The sequence below is a fragment of the Mycteria americana genome, chromosome 6 (genome assembly GCF_035582795.1).
Source record: "Mycteria americana isolate JAX WOST 10 ecotype Jacksonville Zoo and Gardens chromosome 6, USCA_MyAme_1.0, whole genome shotgun sequence".
Lineage (NCBI taxonomy): Eukaryota > Metazoa > Chordata > Aves > Ciconiiformes > Ciconiidae > Mycteria > Mycteria americana.
In genome coordinates this window covers 37,256,718-37,277,545 of record NC_134370.1, presented here as the reverse complement: position 1 = coordinate 37,277,545, position 20,828 = coordinate 37,256,718, and the positions used below count along the sequence as shown (strand labels likewise).

General features: G+C 38.8%; 1 protein-coding gene across 1 annotated transcript; it reads right to left on the bottom strand.

The window, feature by feature from the left end:
• SIRT1 (sirtuin 1) lies at window positions 1-20,619 on the bottom strand. Its single transcript, XM_075505312.1, has 9 exons — window positions 20,111-20,619; window positions 17,291-17,407; window positions 15,636-15,877; window positions 14,148-14,300; window positions 11,251-11,398; window positions 9,404-9,483; window positions 5,005-5,191; window positions 3,065-3,622; window positions 1-2,098 (listed from the first exon to the last, which is right to left on the bottom strand). The coding sequence occupies exons 1-9, from the start codon at window positions 20,580-20,582 to the stop codon at window positions 1,776-1,778; spliced, it is 2,280 nt and encodes a 759-aa protein (XP_075361427.1). The 5' UTR covers window positions 20,583-20,619; the 3' UTR covers window positions 1-1,775.
• Between the last annotated feature and the right edge of the window lie 209 nt (window positions 20,620-20,828).

Sequence of the window (20,828 nt, the reverse complement as noted above, 5' to 3'; positions counted from 1 at the left end):
TCAAATGACAATTTTAATAGACTTTAGAACAGAGTGTACGAGTATAAAACACTGGTTTTGTATTTCAAAAGTTGCAGGAAGATAGCCAGTCATTTTAAACAGTCTTCTACAAAACATATGCCAGTAGATTACATAAAAGACACTATATACAATATAAAAGAGCAGAAAACAATCCTCACTGTAAAAATAATTTAAAACAAAGTATTTCAATTTAAAATATCTCCTATAGCACAAACTAATACATTGTGACATGCAAGTGAAAACTAAACATATTGCATTCTTTAGTATAGCCAAATAAAAGCTGTATTAAATTTGGACAATGAGACAACATGCCAACATTTTCTGATGACTACAGGAGGCTGTTCTTAAATATTTATTAACTGATGTATCTTATGCTCAAAGAACAGCTACTATACATCTTCCAAAATGTAATAAATATTAAAGCAAAGTATATGAATAATCTACATCGTAGAGTTCATTTGGGCAGATGTTGAAAAAGTGGTTTATAGAAAAATGCTGTTTCACTTACTACTGCACTGTGCAATTTTACAAAATCGTTCTAAAGACTTGGAAACAATCCGCACTTGAAAATCTGCAACATCCAGCGTTAAGGCAGCCTAGCACTTGAATATACAATGTAATAATTTGAGCGGCTGCTTTGCTTTTAATGTGCGAGGTGGAGCTAGCAGGTGGAAGATTATTTTCCCAACCCGACACGAGACCTCAAAACAGCGTGCTGCCAGGTTGGGCTACTAATCTGTGTGTTATCCACTCAGCAGTGTAAGCAGAGGCTCTCGGTATCCGAGATAGTTTCTCCTGGTTTTGTTGCATCAGTAAGTAGCATAAAGGAAGAGCTTATTTTTTTTGGTGCCTTCTCACATGCTGGTAGAAACACTATTCTGAACTCAGCCTAGCTTCCACATTAGAGCCTTGGCAATTTGTCAAATGCTATTTTTAATGCAAGCTGCGCTATATTTGACTTTTGTGTACAATGTGAAAAACTTACGCCGTGGGGGATCCATTTTGTTTAAAATGCCAGTACTGTAATTGCTAAGGAGCCAATGTCAACATCACTTCATGTCCACAGGAAGTATTAAACTCGGTAACCTAAGCATTTTCACAGCACTTCTTGATCAGTCTAAAAAACATAGGATTTCTCAAGCGCTCGCTGCCTTGTTTCCATTTAACTATCTACTCACATTTAAGAATGTCTCAAACATACAAAGTAACTGTTAAAGCAAAAAATTAGCTGCCACAGTAGGTCGTAGAAAATGCCAGTGTTTAATGACAGACTAGGCGAGAATGAAAGGTTTAGCAGAAGCAGAAGAAGGTTTTAAATAAACCAAACTGTTACAAAGCAAGAGGTGTGAAAATACCATTCTTTGGTCTAAATTAGCTGTTCCCTTTATATTAGTTTAACATTCCAATGGCTTTTTCAAAACTGTTTAAAAATAATATAAGCTGAAATTCATTAAGCAAAAATATGTATTATATACATGGATGCCTGATCAGACAGATGAACTTAAAAGTGAACATAGTGACAATTATTTAGATATTCCTAGTACCTTAAAAAAAAAGATGAGTTAGTGTTGAGTGCGCAGTAATAGAATTTTATTGAAAAAGGTAAAAAACTAAGCATGAAAATCTGTTTTAGTTGTTTATAAACACTACATCCTTATGGTTTTGTTGCTCTAAATTCAGACGTAAACATTCGTTCTGACATGCCAAAGCTCCTAATGCTGGTGGAAAGTTCCTGTAACCAGTCAGTGATCACTTTACAACTTGTTGCTTGGATGATCAGTCCCTGCAGCTTCATTTGTATAAGCTGATTCATCAGCTGCCGCTTCATCTTGTTCAACTCCGTCTTCCCCGAATCCAGGTTCCTCTTCCCTTTCAGGAGCATCCTCATCCTCTATGCCATTGTAAAACTCTTCGATCTCGCTCTCATCCTCCGCATCTAAGCTCTGACTACGGCATGAACCACTTTCACTACTACTCCCACAAGAGCTAGAAGATATGATATCGTCTTCAGAATCTGAGTAAACCTCAGCACCATGGAAAATATAGCGATTTGGTGGTAAAAATAGATACTGAGTACCTGAAACAGAATTTTAAAAGTCAATAAAAGACTAAAATAAATTATTCATACGAGGTCTTGCAGACTTCTGGTTAGAAGGTACCTACCCGCATATATGTATTTTCAACAGTGAAACTTAACTGACAAATCAGATTACGTTAGAAACGCATTTATTTCAATGTATATGTATTTACTATGAAGCACATAACAAATGCTTCACTGGAAAGCTCAGCATTCCTTCTCCCCCCTCCCTTTGACACAAAAGAGCATTTAAACTTCAATGTTTAGCAGCTTTTTTTCATTGGTATATGTATTCACAGCTAGATTGCCATTATTTGTAACACAACTGGAACCCACTGCACAGAGTACTTGACAAAGTTTAAAAACAGCCTTTGCTTTGGAAAGTTGCAATTTAATACCTGGTTCTTCTGATTTTCTGATTCTGAAAATACACTGATTTTCTAGTGTGGTAACTCCTTACATCAGTTAAGAGACTGCAGACTGGAAGGCTTCCTTGGAAAGTCTAAAGTCTCCTTCAAAGTGTGCCTGGCTCCGGCTGTGAGATTTGCTTTTCAACTCCTATCATGACTTCATCTTTCAGTTCTACTGCCATACCAAATTACGACCTAGTGTGACCAGCTTCTTAATACCTGAGGATCAAACTAATTTTTCTGAAAATGCATTTGAAAATGTTAGAAACTGATTTATTTTTGGATACTTACCTCCAACCTCCTAAACTTTGATCTTTTTAGGGAGTATGTAATCACTGATTATAAAACCTATTATGAATTACAAAAAGTTTTCCTATCAGCTCCTCCAAAAGAAATAAATGCTACAATGATGAGTTATGCAGGTACTTGTCTAAACAAAAATAACCACCAAAACCCACTGATTCCCTCAAGGGTAACTTACTTATTGCTTTAAAGTAAGTCTAGAGTAAACATCTCGGCCAAAAAATGCAAAATACTGAAATGAGTTAACACTTACCATCCAGCCTTTTGCTAATCTGTTCTTTTGCAGATCTGTTTACCCAGCACTTCTTTAATATTTCATTTTTTTCTTTATTTTCTCCGTTAGATCCGTTTTCCTTCATTGTTTCAGAGTTCATTAATTCACTAGTAGGATTTTCCGGGTTTTCTGACGATGTCTGTGTGTCCTGAAGCTTTTCCCCTGTGCAGGTCCCTTTAGTTTCTGAGGCAGGATCACAGTTTTCTACCTTACATTCAGCTGGGTGTTCTGAAGACACCACTGAAGTGTCTGGTGGAGTCATCCTTTCTGGTGAGCTAGAGTCTTCTGAAATGTTTAAAGGGGTAGGCGGTAGCTCGGCTGAGTGTATTTCAAGCTCCTTGTGCGTTCGTGGAGGCTTTTCTGTTATTTCTGAAAGTTTTACTGAATTGTAGCAAAGTTTTGTATATTCGCTACCTAGCCTTTGACATAATTCATTAATAATAACATCACAGTCTCCAAGAAGCTCCACATCAAAGTGTAGATGAGGCAAAGGTTCCCTATTAATTAAGATCTGAGGCACTTCATGGGGGATGGAACCTATATATAGAGAAGAGAATTTAAAGGTAGTCACTTGAGTTTCACTTTCAGCAGAGATCTACTTAGAAAGTTTCATTCCTCAGACTTCTCTTCATACATTCACTTGCAACAAGACCAAAACAGTCAGATCAGGAAGAAGACAAGCAAATCTCAAATTTAACAATAGCAGTTTGAGGTCCTATGCCTACTGTAGCCTATCCAGATTTTTTCCCCCATTTTTTTCCAGTAAAAAGTGTTCCTCTACTCCATCACTGAGAAAAACATGCACAGAAATACTGATGACAGCAATGTTTGGTCAAGTGTTAAAAAGATTATTAAAATTAGTACTATAATCTCTTAGAAAATCTGTGTTGATTTTGTGCATTCATTTTATGTCCTTAAGCGCACATGAAGAATATACTGCTGGTAAATGACATCCCATTAATTAGGTCACAATATTTCCAGGTACAATCCACACTGTACGGGGTTGCTCAACCCAGTTCTGACATTTAGGCTTCCAAAATCCACCAATTTGGTAACCCAGCATTGATTCCTCAGGTAACCAACTCATGAAATCCAGTTCTAGGACACGGAAAGAGCAATGGTGTGTGTAGTGGATCCTAACTTTCCCGTCCTTATGCATTTCCCATCAGCCTAAACACTAGGCGCTGCCTCTTGCACAGAGAAGAGGATGTTATTACAAAGGCCATGGGTGCGGTACTGTTCCCAGTTAATCAGATGCTAAGCCCATGTCCTTCTCAGGCTTACATGTGAAGAGAATTTCTGTAGTACCAGTAAGTCTTGCACTCAATAGGCAAATAAATCACCTCTCGGGGTATTTTCTCAGCCTTCCTGAAGGGCGTTTTTCTATAATGTATATTACCAGAGATGTTTTTCCATATCACTTTTAAAAGCTAAGGATCCAAATGGTGACACACTATATAATGCCCACTATGTATCATTTAGTATTAAGTATTGACTTTAAAATAAGCTACAACTCAGACACCTGATGTACTTGACCTGATTTTTTGATACTGCATTTATCTTTTTAAAGATGATTCCTTTCTAAATCTTTCAAGTAACTCTGAAAGCATATTGCAAGCAGGGGGAGAAATGAATTGAATCTCAGAACAAAGTCAGGTTTTAGGAGAGTAGTTTTTCAGATTATCGTTTCACTACCTTGAGATCTGCCTGGAGTGTAGAAAAAGCACTTAGAAATTGTTACTTTCTGTATTTTGCATTTCAGCTTTACATAGGCAATCGGTTTTCATCTTAGAAAACTAGATGCTTAACCTAGTTTCTTCACTGAATCAAGCCAAAAGCATTTCTTAGAGCTCTTAACTGAGAATTTCACTTTTGATCCAAATTTTTGGAAGAAAATATTACCAGAGATAGTCACTTACTTGGAATCAACGCTACTGGTCTTACTTTCAGTGAAGACCCAATAACAATAAGGAGATCAACTTCATTTTTGTCATACTTCATGGCGCGATGGAACTGCTCAGGTAAGTTCTCTCCGAAGAACACTATGTCTGGCTTCATGATCGCAAGCGGTTCATCAGGTGGACATCTGGGACATCTAGGTACAACCTGCATTAGAATAGCTTCTATTACTACAATTCAAGGCTGCACCCTTGAAAACCTCAGATTTTAGCAATTCACAGTGACTTATTTTGGCAAAAGACAGGGAAGTTTCAGTGATATTTCCTCATTTCATTTTTCTGTGGATGTACAGGCAAGTACATTTCTTACTCTAGCCTGCAGCAACTGCACACAGAAATAAAACTGCAGCAGGAATAAAGAGGGAGTCCTCTTAAGTCAAAAGGGAGAAACCATGCATCTACACCACAGATCTTATCTGACAACTAAGCCAAAGTCCAGAAGTCATGCTCAGCACCAATGAGTAATTACCTCCTATTTGATAGGAATATATTTTTCTTGGTTTAATCCGAGCAAAAACTTAGATTTCACTGTCAGTTTCCATTGTAGGATCTGATAGAAACCCCCTCCTAATCAAAGAGTATACTGTAGAACTTTACCTCTCTACTTTCTCCTCTCCTCCAAAAGGGTATGTGTTATACACATAAAACAAGATGGCACTGTAGCAGGTGGCTAGCAAAAAAGCATACAGGACAAGAACACAGGAAAGAACTTTTGTTTGGTCTCCCTTTTAAACTTTTCCAATTCCTCCAAAAACAGAGCAGAATCCTTGTACACTAAAAAAAGTGGACAAGTTACATTTGTGGAGAAGTAGGTTCCGTTTCCTCCTGAAAAGAGTTGATCCTTCAACTCTTTCCTGTCTTAAGACTTCTTCAGAGAGAAGAAAAACAAGATGAGCAATGTGAGTATGTATAGACAATACTTCAGTTACTACTGAGCAATGTTTCTTTCAAACAGTTCGAGTCTTCTCAGCTGTAGTGTTAAAATACGATACTCCAGAATAAATCTAAGGAGCTAAATGTAGCTGCAATCCTACAGCAGTCATCACAAGCAAATTAGTGCTATGTAAAGCTGTAAAGAGATGTATATTACTTATTGTAATAGGAAAATATATGAAAACTGACATTTAAATGCATAACAACTCCCTCTTGTACACAGAATATATGCAGAAAAAATAATACAGAACTTAGAAAGTTTAAATCAAAGAACTAGTTTATGGATGTCTGCAGTAGGACAAAAGACAATGCTCTCCATATGAGAAAACTTCACAAGTAAAAGGCCCTCCTCTAGTCTCAAAGGACCTTTCCCAAAAATCTAAGTCTTTGAACAAAGAATCCAATCCTTCTTTGAAGAAAACCTTGCAGGAGGGATGCATAAGAAGCAATATGGCACAAGAACTAGGAATTGGTGTAGAGGAAACCTTCACCGCATACCCAAGCTAAAGAGCATCTAGTAACCCCATGCTAAAGGGAAACCAACTAAATTCCCCAAAAAGGAGCAGATGGGTAGAATTGATCTTGATCTTTTTCCTCAGATCTTTACATATTAGAAAGAGAGCTCATAACACATAAACAGCTTAAACCTTTCTGAAGCTTTTTAACCCTGCTGTTTCTTCTGTTGATGTTAGTGATGCCTTTGCACTTTCAGTTGGAAGCTTAAGGAGGGAAAATAATTTGCTCTGTATTAGGAGGAGGATGAAATGAAGACCTCTAACTTTTGATTTAAAGAGACCAAGTAATTTTAACTCTGTTTCCATCATTTCTCACAGAAGTCCAATGACGTGTGACTTAATGGATCTCTGTAGAGCAACTGATGTCCCTATCCAAATCATCTTGAGTCACTGTAATGGGCCCATAAATGCATTTCAACTCTACACTACTCACCAGCTTCTCTCTTAATCCTCAGAAAGGTCATCAGTAAGGGGGAAGATCTATTCCAAGAGCTGAAATTGATACCAAGAAGTTAAAGCTAGATAATTGGCCACTCAATTGCCTAGGGTCCTCTCTCCCTCCAGAATTAGCACTCCCCCAAAACCCCACCACTTCTGCTGATGTATTTCTCTAATGAAAGAGAAATGGAATTTCTCTTTGACTATTGATGTTATCCATATATCAAAACAAGATTAGTAAGGATTACGTTGGTTTAAGAATATCCAAGAACTGGTGCATGTTTTCCATTTCTTGGGCCTTTTCTTCCTCAATCTGAAACCCTTTCACTATTTCTTGAAGGTGCCTAAAATAGTCAAAAGCAAAGCAAAAGTGATATTTTTGGAAGTGACTGAAAATTGTTTTACTCAGAAGTTCTATCTGTGTGATTTATAACTGCTGCTGCTTCTCATCCAGAAGGATGGTTGTGTACAGCAACCAAGAGAAACAATCATGCTACAGGGAACTAGCACCTTATCTTGGAAGTGGCAAAAGAATGAAGAGCAGCAACAAGAAATTGGTAGTTTTCTAAACAGATGATCTCAAGCAATTCTCAGTCTACAATATGTTGAAAGGAAATCCTGGCAGAAAGATGCTGAAGCCCTAAGGACCATCAGAAGATGGACCAGAGCAAAGGAAAGGTAGTATTTTTAGGGAAAACTAAGGACCCAGGGCCACATATAACTGAACTTTCAAGTACTGGAGGACAGCAGAGACTAGAAACTGGACTATCTATTGGGACCCAGGTGCCAAAAACATTTTTGTGAAGGGAGACTTGTTAGAGAACAAAGCTGTTGAAATGGACAGTGTTTTGTTTTGTAAGTACAGAAAAGGTTTCTTTTGACATCTAAGCAACCAAATCCTGTATTCTAGAGAGGCAACAGAAAAATAAACTGCATAGCACTGGTTTGGGAAATGCAGGCTACGGAATAAAGATAATGATGGCAAATAGAACAATTTTTTTTCAGGCATAAAGGAGAAAGAGTATGTTTTCTTTCAATAGCGCTATTTCTTGCTGTGTGAAATTGTATTTGGCAATAACCATATTTATTTTGTGTTATGAAAATAATTCAGTATTGCAGCTAGGGCCTGCCCTGGAAAGATATGCCTGGCAACAGTACTGTAAGATTAGGGCTGAGAGATTGAGTGTAAAAAGCTCCTTCAGTCTCATCTCGGGAGTAAGACCCCTCTTTGTTCTCACTATGCTACAGTAATTGCTACAGTATTGCCCTCCACTTCCCCACGCTTCCATTACTGACCACCAGCAGGGACAGGCCATTGGGGCAGAAGTTTGGTTCAGCATATATATGTACAATGATTAAAGTGTTGTTAGGAAAAAGAGTCCTGACCACTAACAATCAAACCAGAAAATTACAGAATGTTTAGGAATGGTTGCTTAGAACGAAAAAAACCTAAACTCCAACCAGCTGGCTTTGAAGGTAAAGGAGCAGCAAACATCTGTAAGATAAAAAGTTCTCAAAAAGAATATTCTTAATAGCAAAGTAAACCAGAGTTCACATTCAATATTTCACTGTTACAAAGCTTCAGGCTTATGAGGTTCACATTTCTTAAAGCTTTAACTCAAACATCTCTTCTGAAAGGCTTTCATCACATTTCATTTCAAATGTAACACTTGAAAGATTTACATCCCTTCCATGTTTCTCATCTAAAGTTGCAACTGTGGACTCTAAGCATTTAGCAAAAACACATGAGCCTGGAGACAGAGAGTCCCCTTCCACTTGTATAAATCAGATCTTTTTGAGCAGACACTCATCATCTCCTCTGTTCCTTCAAAAGAAGGGGAAGAAGAGCAAAGAGGGTCTTGCCAAGCCAAAGGTTCATCTGCTCTGACAGAGCAGAACTAACTCCTGCCTTGGCCCTGGGGCCCTTCACACCCAGATGTGGGGAGTTCGAAATATGGAAGAGTTCAGAAGTCCTAGAAAGGACACGTCAGACATCTTGTTTGATCCTCTTCCTTGCTCAGAGGCTGCTCTGTAGTTAGCAACTTCTCCATGCACCATCTACTATTTAAACATATTTTTAACGTAGGTAAATGCTCAAAGAGCAACTGATGTCATAAATAGCTAACAATGCTTTCTCAATGTGACTGTGAGTTCAGATTAACTTAAAACAGGTATAAATCCAACTTTCTACTTACCATTTTAACCTCTACTTTTCTTGGAGGTGCCATTAAAAATGGACTGTTATGGGTTTTTTCTGCTTTTTCCCATTACCTAATTTTTGCAGTATAGTATTTGAGTATACTTTTAAATACTAGAGGAAATGCTAAAATACCGATAGGCACTTTTATGAAATACATACAAAGATATGTAGCCTTTTAAAAGCAGATCTTTTAAGCAATCCGAGGGTGGTATTTTGGGGGTTTTTTTGAGAGTTACTTATTAAAAAGCTGCAGTGAGTTAAAGTAAATTTTTACCTGATTGAAAATATCTCCTCGAACAACTTCACAATCAACTTTGTATTTACAGATCAGGCAGGAAGCTGTTGCAAAGGAACCTGAGGGGAAAAACCCGTATGGTAGAAATAAGGATTTTCAGTCATTCAGATTTGGTCTTTTTGCCCAAGCTGTTTTGACACAAAGGCTGTTACGATGCAGTGCTATAAAAATCAGTCATTAAGAAGTAATCTAAAATTAAGATAAGATACTTGTAGTACTAAAAGTAGTTCTTCTAGATGTTAGTCAGCAGAAATCTTGTTTTAGGAGTAGGATGTTGGTTAAATGCAAATGCCATTTTAAATTCAGAAAATGCATCCAAGATACAGTTTTCACATAGCAACTTTACTGTATGTCTGCAGTGTGAAATGGGCTCAGAGGTTCATATATGAACGCCCCAAATCATTACAAGGTTCCTTGTCATTTGGCACACTCATGATTAACTTGCCATTGCCACAGCTAGACAAAAGAGATAGAATACATATAGCAGGATGAACCCTTACATAACAGTTTCAGTTTCTCTTTAGCCACTACCAGTGTCAACTAGCATTTGTTAAAGAGCAGCGTTACTGTATGTCAGATAAAGCTCGATATGGTCAAAACAACCTTTGCTAATTTCCAAAGGCCTCAAAATCTCCAAGTCCACAGCATATTTTTAAAGAATCTTTTTAATTTAAAATCAACTTATACAGGACATACACTAAAGATTGTCTGAAATCTCATTACTGTAGTGTGCAACTGAAAAAATGGGAAGCTGGAGTGTGGCAGTGATGTGCAAAAACACAAGCATGTAAGAAGTTCATGATAAATACCTCATAGGGAATGACAACCAAAAGACAATGCATGACACACTAAGCACAAATGGAAACTAGCACTAGGCTTGGGTTATTCAACAGGTAGGATTCTACTGTGTGCTGTTTGGTCATGACAGAGCACCATGTTTGCTCTGTCTGAAAAAAGAACATTGATGAACCTGGCACTAAGCTAAGCTTTGTAGATAAGGAAACCAAGTGAGTTTGGTCCCTGGAAAAGGTGGAATTGGACAGACAGGTCTTACAAACATGCCAACACTGCTTTTAAACAGTTTATTTGCCAGAAGTCTACTAAATCATCCAAATGTGCACTTTAAGAACTAATTTTCTGCGTCCTTTCCTTAAAAACGAATCCTTGGACTTTTAGCTTGACATTTTCCAGTCCTTGGAAATGGAAAACATATCAAGCAAGTAATTAAGAGATTCCACTTAATTTGGTATCATAATTACAGAATGTGTATGACACTGAAGGTGTAACAAGATCATCTTCAGTTCAACTGAACTGAACAGGTGATTAATCCACAATATTTTATACATGAGGTAAAGTCACTGAAGTGTCAGGATATTTTAAGATTTCAATGGAATATAACCTAAATAAAGAATCAGATAACAGCCAAACTCCATTTCATTGATAGACAGTGAGAGTGACGTATAAAAAGTCTTATTTCTACACTATGTTCTCATACATGAAGATAAAGAAGCACCAAATACATTTTAAAAGTTAAGGTCTAAGCTTGTGCCAACAGGGTGCGGATCTTCACTGATACACAAAGACCACTGCTTATCAAGCATAATTTCTGAAAGAAGTATTTCCACTTGAAACACCTCTGATTTAAATATTTAAGCTACCTAAAAAAAAAAAAAAAAATCAACATTTTAAAAGCAGAATATTTGTTGCCAAGAGATACCAATTCAAGAAAAAAAGAATTTAATTCCAATAACGATTACCTTGTCACATGCACCAGTAAAAATAATTCCTACACATAAAATAAGAAAAGTGAAACTAAAACCACTAACCATGACACTGTATTATCCTTTGGATTCCTGCAACCTGTTCCAATGTGTCTATGTTCTGAGTATAGTTGCGAAGTAGTTTTCCTTCTTTATCCATCAAAGCTATGAACTTGTGACAGAGAGATGGCTGGAATTGTCCTGGATAGATTTCCTAGGGAATTCAAAAGTACATTAGAAAGTGTAAATGGATACACAATGTCTGTATTCCAACTGCAGCAATTCACACAGAGCTAAATATTATCAATAATGATTATGTCAGCAGTTAATGTTGTCACTCCCTTTGCATTTTGCCATTTCTCTGATCCAACTCTTCTTTCAACAGCTGAGCTTCTGATCATGTCAGGATGAATTGCTCTATGCAAGCTGGTATTTTGTTCTTCAGGAAGCATAAAAGCAAGGTTTAGATATTTTTTGGTTTTGAGAATTATGAAATAGGAAAGCTTTTTTTCCTTTGTAAGTGTCAAGTAACCTCAATATTTGTTATTAGAAACATACATGGTTTAACTGCAGTCCAACAAAAATTTAATGAGGAATTTGGATTCTGGTCTTTTGGTTTGGGATAAGCAGTTTTTACTCAGCATTATTGACAGCCACTCCTAGAAGACGGAAGCCCAGAAAGCAGAATGGCATTGGATATAAAGGGGAGAACAGGTGGTATTCTGACCAGCTTTGCCTATTTTGCTAATTAGAGTAGTCATCAAGTTAAAACCATATGGCTTAGCAGAGCAATTTCACTGTGCCTGATAGATGCTTAGTCCTTCCATTAGATCAAGCAGGTAGAGGAAGTAGGTGTATCTATAGAGCATATGGAAAAAACCGTAGGCAATTTTGTAGAATGATTTGATGTCTGCTCACAGTGAAAAAGGAGCCTGCCAAAAGGAAAAATTAAATGTGGGCACCCAGCTGAAAGCTTCATGCTAGGAACCTCTGTCTAGAGTTGACCACCCCAAGTGGTACATCTTGTTGCTGTGCAACAAGGAGGACATCAGCAGCAGCACCACCACCACTCTGTTGCTCAGGAGCACTTATTTAGGGGAGGAACTCAATTCCAGACCCTCTGCTCTCCAGTCACTCTCTCACCACTGAACAGCAACTGGGCTGGAGTCTCACCTGGGAAAGTGAGGCCTTTTTAGAGAAAAAGCACAAGAGTCACTGGGCAAAAGAAAGTTAGCAAGAAGGCAGCTGCTGCCTACCTTTACCAGTAGATACTTAAAGCTGAACCAAAAGTTCTAGCACAACAGTGAACTGTTAAATTAATCTTTGTGACAGCTCTGCCTTCAGCTACCGTATAGCCTAACTATTAACAAACAAAAAAGACTTTTTGAAAGCATTTGTTTCTACCCAAAGTATTTCAAGTTACTCATAATTCTGAAGCTACATGGGTCTTTGGAGTTAAACTGCAGCAATGACCAACGATTGCTCATAGTGCTATTACCTAGATTATGACTAGGGTATTACACAATTATAATCAGATATTCATGTGGTCCTAACAACTCTTATATCTTAGTCTGAAGAAGCAAGACATGTTCTGCCACTGAGCTCTGCAAATTTATTTGGCCGTTCTTTGCCCCTAGAATTAAAGGAACTTAAGATTTCACGGAATAAGAAATTAATATCTACCTGAGCTGATGGAGAGAAAAGGAGAAGGAGGAAAAGTTATTTTAGTCAAAAAGTATCGGCCAAATTGGATTTGGACTATTCTGGTAAAACCTGTGTATAGACAGGCTTCAGAAGTAAGTTGGGCTTTTGTTTGCTGTGGGGTTTTTTGGTTGGTTGTTTTTTTAAATATTGAAAAACCAGCGAACTCAGTATACTAATGAGCATCAAAATATGTTAGTATCTGGATAGGATGCTTTCAGAGAAAGCCAAGCAGCTGAAGAATGTGTTGATTTTTCTTTTCCAATCTTTACAACATAACAGAGCAGTAGTATAAATTGTGAGCAAAGGGAAGAAAGAGTGAGCACAACTAGTAGTGATTGATTTTCACAAGTCCTTACTGGTCCTGTAGTAATTCTTGTAAGATTTTGGTTTTTATTTTTTTGTCCCAAGGAAATTCCAGACTAAATTATTTTTTTTGTTTCTACATATGTGTACAGCTTCTACAATTCCTTCTTGTCTCAGAGATGTACTCCCTGCTTTTTAAACTGTTTAATATCACTAACATCTTTCCAAAAACTGCTGCATTCTCCCTTTTAAGCAAACACAGTCCCTGCAAAAAGGCTTTAATTGTCTAAGATGAACAGATCCTTGTGACAGCTCTATCAAAACCTGAAACAAGAGCAAACTTATTAGTGCATGAAACTGCTTTAGTCTTCTTTACTGTAAATACAGTGATAAAATGGATTGTATTGTATGACATTGAAGAGCATGCCACAGCATATCAAATTCAAATGTAGCTTTCCACATTACTCATGTGCTGGCCAAAAGTTTCTCATATTCTTTCATTTTTCAGAGAAAGTAACAGCAGCTAAGATTATTGAGGTTTGATCAAATAACCACAAGTTTTTATTTATCCTCCCTGAAATTAGAGACACCATCTAGAATGTTTATATATGTAAGAACGTATAACAGGAACAGTAAAAATAAGCTTTTAAAAAAAGAGAGAATGTTGCTAAATATTTCTAATAAGGCTAATATGTAGTTGCATACAATGACTGAAGTAACACTGAGAATATAAAATTGATACATTGCAAAGACCTGCCCAAGGAGAGAGTTATTATGCTACTGAATGAGGTCTCTCATTAAAGTAAATTCAATATATTAACATATTTTTCTATCTTATTTATAAAAAAAGACAAAGATACCATTTTGTTAACGGAATAGTTTTATATCTGATTTATGCATTTTAATATTGTTATCTGTCTTTACTGACCAAGGTAAGAACTGTTGGAAAACCATACCTTTGCAAACTTAAAAAATGGCCTGGGATCCTTTCTGAAGTATTCTATATCAAACATTGCTTGTGGATCTGGAAGGTCTGGGAAGTCTACAGCAAGGCGTGCATAGATGCCATCTCTTGATCTAAAGTCAGGTATTCCACAAGACACAGACACCTGAAATATATTTTTGCAATCTGAAATAAGCAAAACTACATATTCAGCTATAAAGAGTTGCTATGATACAAACTATTTGGGAAACCACATTTCTGTATGCTCACAGTGCTCAGAGACATTAAGAACAAAACCAGTCTGGGTTCTCTGTATTTATTTTTCCTTTTTTTTCCTTTTTTTTTCTTTTTTTGGACCAATATAACAATTCCCAAATCACAAGCAGGAGAAACAGCATAGAAACAAAGTTTGACAACTGGACAAAAAAACCCTTTAGTACAATCCGTACAGGCAGTAATAGGGACATCAGAACTTACTTTTACTACTGGAAGTTTTGCAAGAAGTGAACACAAATTTAAAATACCATTCCATTAAATTTGATTAGTAAGTGTTCATTGATCTCCCAACTTAGGCTTGGATTTTTTTTACATGCAAACACAGTAACAGAATAGATTCTTACTTTTGATGAATAAACCCCTTTTAATAAATGAACATTGTTTATCAAAGCATTGTAGTAGTCAATAAAGACTAAAATTTGTCTCAGACTACCCCAAAATACTATGGGAAGAGGAGGAGAAACAGGTGTCTGATAGCAATTATAGAAAGAGCAAGATTGGGTAATAGAAGTAGCAGTGCTTTTCTAACAAGCTGATTTGAATTACTCATCTTTTCTGAATGGTGTCACACCCTCTGTGTATGAACAGCAGCAGCAAAAAATGATCGACTTTTGTATCATGATCTGGTACATAGGTATAAAGCTGCAAATGTACAACAGTTTTAAAATGTTCTTCAGTGAAACAGTGAGTAATCTTATTACCGTCACAGAGCAGCACGTTACAAGTAAAATTCAGTCTACTGAAATCTAATCAAACTCGCCTTATAATCCTCCCCCCCACGTACACTCTTTCCTTTTTTTTCTTTTCGAGTCCTATTCTTCTAGTCCCTCTAGCTTCATCAGGTATTTTAAGAGATCCACTGACATTTTGTTTAAAAAATCATTACCTTTGTTTCAAATGAAAAAATGACTACGATAGAAAATGTTCTGGAACAGGTAGGTGTGATCTTATTCCATAACTATTTTGCATGGAAGCAACTGTTTTAAGAGTTTAAATGTTTAAGAATATTTTCTTATAAGAAGAGAGATCTTGTAATTTCCAACTTAAGCTCCCGTCTTGCAGTGTGCATCGTTCTAGTGGACAGCTGTGCCTCCTCTTCCCATCTAGCACAATCATTTGATTACGAACGCTGCAAGGGTCACATCACCTGCATGCTGTAAAGCACTGGATAAGTATTTAACCAACTGTCTACATATTCTCTCATTGTCGTTGCAGCAATACGTACCCCAGCTCCAGTCAAGACCATTATTTTTTTGCATTCTTGTAAAAGTTTCACAGCATCATCAATAGTGTTAATATCTTTTCTTTTTTTTCTTTTTGGTGGTTCTGAAAGAATGTTTATAACAATTTGCCACAGTGTCATATCATCCAGTTCAGGTGGAGGGATTGTTTCTGGTAGCAGATCTTTCAGAATTGTCCGTGGGTCTGTACCTAACATGAGATGCTGCTGAACAAATGTGTAGGGACCTAAGAAAATTAAAAAATATATAAATATTTAAAATTGAGTGAAGTATTTCAGATTATTATGATCATCGTCTGATTTATTAATGCTTGCTACTACAATTTTATTAATCCAATTTAATGCTTCGTTCATCAAAACCCCTGTATGTTTTGGTCTAAATTCTGAAGTGATAGTATAGCTAGTGTTTTTACTTATTATTATTTTATGTTAACCCATGAAGGATTTCATAGAAAGTTAGTTGAGGTAGAAATCCCAGTTTATAGCAAACTTGATGGCTCTTAGAGGTGCGCTTATTTAGCAACAAGATTTTCACAATGTATCTCCATTTTATGGCTTCATTTGTATTTTTCCAACATTTTGTAAGGTATTTACAGTAATAAGTTGAAGAGACAACAAACATACATATACTTTCTAGTCATATTATAAAACATAACTCTAAAAAGACAAATAGGGCCCACCAATCCATGGATTTTTGCTGTTCTTTTAGTCATCTAACACTAATGATTTCAGACATGACCTCCTAAAGCCATCAAAACGATCTTTCCAGAAACACTCAAGATTAGAGCGGTAGAAGAAAAATAGGTAAATCTTAAGAAGCTAAACTGACTAAGAGGACCCAAATAGCTATCACTAAGGCTGGTTACAATACATATAAAGAAAACAATTGTTTTACATGTTTACCCAAAAGGTACCAACAGTGATCCTGTAACGAGCGATCAGCAAAGACAATGTATGGGCAGACTTTCAGTGTAATATTGTGTTATCATAATGTGTTTTCTTGCTGCTATTCTTATCAATATCGGCACAATGAATGCTGCAGTATTATCATGCCTGTGTAAGACAAAAGACCTCAAGTCCCAGCCCCACTGCACCCTGGAAGCCACTGTCCCACACAAATCACCAGTGACCTTAGCAGTTATCTTGCCTCTGTGTGAGGCGAGAACTTTCTACTGAGTTCCTGACTGCCATGCTTAACTTACTGTTGTTAATATGCAATATATATGCAGACTAATAATTCCCAAACTGATGTAACACTTAGGACAGTGAGCCCTACAGACTGGCTAAAATCATACAAGAATCATCTTCTTGTTCCTTAAAGAATTAATACTAAGTAAATAGGCTAGAAATATGCCATAAACCTGTTCAATTTAGTGAGTCTGTGTGTATGCTTTTAATATGGATCATGGCAGGATTTCTACACAAAAAAGACATCGACAATTTTAATCAAAATACAGCAAGTTTAAAGAGGTTCATTAAACTCTTTAAATAACATACAGAATACAGTCAACAACTCTAAGCTGCTCAAAAGCAGTAATTGCCAGGTTTTTTTGCAACAGAAGAAATCATTTGAAGACTGGGAAGAATTAAGTAACTGTTCAAAGGCAAGCAGAATCTAAGAACATTATATAGGCTTCTACCTATACGTGGTCTTGGGGTCCAATCACTAGAGCTTGCATGTGAGGCTCTGTCATCTTCATCACTATCACAGGAGTGAAAACCATTGGCTATGATTTCATCACTAAAAAGGAAGTTATCTGCAAGACAGCACAACAATGACGAGTTACACTTGAGCCAAATGGCACAGATATATATTTAAATATATCACAAAACCTAAAATTGTATGCTTTTAAATTTGATTGCAATGAATTACAAGTAGGCAGTTTTGTCACTTAGACACAGAAAATTTCAACTTTTTTTGAGTGTGTAGATATGCTTTCAAGCCTTCAGTAGATTTACTGCAGGATTTGCTATCTTAATACCGGGCTTCAGTGGGCTGGATGTTGACCTTAGTGAAATTTTCATTCTAGAAAGTGTTGGGCATTAAGGACTTTTTATCTTAAAAAAAAATGCAAGTGTTTTAAAAGTACAATTAAAAATTCCTTCTTCTTACAATTCTCACTTCGTTCAGCTGAGAAACTGGGTAAAATGAAAATGTGTCACCATTTACAGACCAATCTTTGACTAGGTTTTAAGAGCACAGCATTTTAAAGGAAACCCACAAATACACATTTGGATACAACTAAGTTACAGAATTTTGTTAGGCTGTTATCTTGCAGCTGAGCTGCAACAGGCAACCACATACACACTTTTATGATATTTCAGTTATGACAGAAAATGTGCTACCTTGAACCATGTTCACTAAGTTTATCTCATCCATTTTACCCTGCAGCTGGGTTTGGCTTACTGTGGCCTTAAGCCAGAGTAACTCAATCTAACTTCATCATGTATCTAGATGAAGGAGGCCAAAGAATAACGAGATACTTATCTTACAGCTTCATTACTAAGCTAACATTTAAGGGGAAATCTAAATTTTAACCTGAACAGCTTATTAGAATTTAGACTACTAAACTCTTTTATTGGCTTTGTTAGAAATGGCCACAGCAACTGTAGCTTAATTTATTGAAAATCTAAGACTATGAACAAAGGCGAACAAGTTTCAGTCATGCTCTCTAAAGTAAAGAATCACTATAATAGTTTTCAATCTCTATTTAAATAAACCCCTACAATATTTTAGCTAGGTTACTGCACTTTACTCTTAAATAAAGAACACCACAAAACACCATCATTTTTTATTCAGAGATTGTGTTGTCCTGTTCTTTCCCTTGTTGGCATAAATACTTTATTCTGATTAGAATGGGAAGAGGTAGAAGACAGAAATTTGCTTTTTGTACTTGCTGTCTTGTTCTTCTGAGACCACAGGTGCTCATTGAGATTGCTATTTCTTATTATTAATCTATGTATATACAGCATTTCACTTCCATCTTATTATGCATGAAGTCAGTGAACATATGCAAAAGGCATTATGAAGAAGAAGAAAGTTGATTAGTACACATCAGTAAGTGTGAAGTGCAAGTCTTACTAAAACAACCTTTATGTCTACTGTATAAAGAATCAAAGCTTATGTTGTTAAAGACTCATCCTATACAGGTCACATTGTCTTGTGTTTAAGAAACACTGTGACAGATACAAGCAGGCTAAAGTAACAGTTGAAACTGCAACACTCCCTGTGTATTCATTGGATTCCTCAAAGGACTAAAGGGAACGCTTGCCACAACTAACTTGCCAGCAAAACATGCCTGAGGATCTCAGTAACTTGAGCAAAAAGGCTTCATATAAAGCACCGGTAAGAGATCATTAGCTTTACTCTTCTGCTGTTCCAATGAAGTTTTTAAATACCAAGGCTGTTCCAAGCTTATCATACAGCTCTGTTGCCTTTTGGATTGCTTTTGCACAGGCAGAAATTTTCTGTAGAGTTTTACTATGGACTTAAAGGTCCAATATCTTTAACTGCATTCCAGGATAAAATGTAAAGACTTTACTGGCAGAATACAGTATCTTATACCTTTTAAGAAGTCTTTCCAAAGCACTACCTTAAAAATCAAAATGGACAAAAAAACCCCCTCAAAACCGATCTGTTTCAATAATGCAATGCAAGGTACTTTCATACTGATACTGCCCAAACACTACGCTTCAAACATGATCTGCAAAGAAACTTTTTAGAAGATTATAGTTTAGTTTTGTGCCGCAGTCATTGAAATCTCAGCCAAGACTGTAAACTTGAAGTTATTTAGAGTTGTTCAAGACTGCTGCTCCTGTGCTTTTTGTGCAAGTTTCCAAGAAACAGAAATAAAATAATTATCACGGCAGATATTGTGAAAAGGAAACAGGGCTTATAATTCTTCATCTTTAATAACTTGTTGCCAGCAACACAGCAGAATAAACGTTTTCAGAAATTAGAGCCCAGTCGATCTCCCTCTACGAAGCCCAGCACAAGAAACAACAGGCTTTGACAAGGACTGATTAGGATTAGGTTTAGAAAAATGGATGCAGCAGCTCGCTCGAGTTTGCATTCAATGTACGGTTAAGGAGATGAAAGGAGCACAGCCTGTGTTCAGTCATCATCCCCGCACGGAGCACCCGCTAGTTGCGGTGCTCGCTCTCCCCAGGACTGGCACAGACCAGCGCTGGCCCCGGGCTGCGGCAGGTGAACACCGAGCCTCCACGCGAGCGACGCGGCCCGCGGGGCTATCGCTAGGCGGGAGAGCCCGGGCGGCTGCCGCGGCGAGGCGCCCGCGGGGGGAGCCGGCCCCGCGCAGGGTGGAGAGAACCCGCCGCGGCCGCCGCCTCTCCCGCTGCGGGCTGCGCGGCCGGGCCGGGCCACCCCCTCTCGGCTGCGAGGGGCGGCCCGCGGCCTGTCCGCCGGGCCGAGCGGAGGAGGGGAGGGATGGGGTCCTCACCGGGATGCAGGGCCGGCGCCTCGGCCGCCCCGTTTGAACACTGCGCCCGCCTGCAGCCAATGGCCGCCTCCGCCGCGTCTTCACCGGGCGCCGCCTCCGCCCCCTCCCCCCGACCCCGCTGCCGCGGCTGCGGAGGCGGCTCCGCCCGGGGCAGGCCCCGCAGCCCGGCCCTATTGTCCGCGCCGCTCCAGACCGCCGCCGCCGCCTCTTCGTCGTCGTCCTCCTCCTCCTCCGCCCGGCCGCCGCCATCGGCGGTCACGGCCGCCGCCTCGCCCGGCAGCTCCGCCGCCACAGGGGCGGCGGGCGGCGGCCCCGCGCCCCGGTCCGGGCGTTGGGCGGGCGCCGCGCCCCGCCCGCAGCCGCCGTCTTCCGAGTCCAGGCGCTGGCGCTTCAGAGCGGGCTCGGCGCTCTCGGCCGCGCTGCCGGGGCCGCCGTCGCGCGGGCGGAGGAGCGGAGTCTCCTCGTCCGCCATCTTGGAGTAACAACCGCCGCCCCCCTCCCGCCCGGCGCAGCGCGCAGCAGCGCCTCCGCCACAGCCCCCTCCCCCACCCCAGGGAGCGATTTAAACGCGGCACGTGACTGCGCCGCCGCCCACGCGGGCACCCGCCCCGCGGAGGCCGCAACAACAACAAACCGGATCACGTGAGGGGGAGGTGGAGGGGGCGGGAGCGCTGCCGCCGTCACGTGACGCTCGTGCCGGCTCAACCCTCGCGCGGCA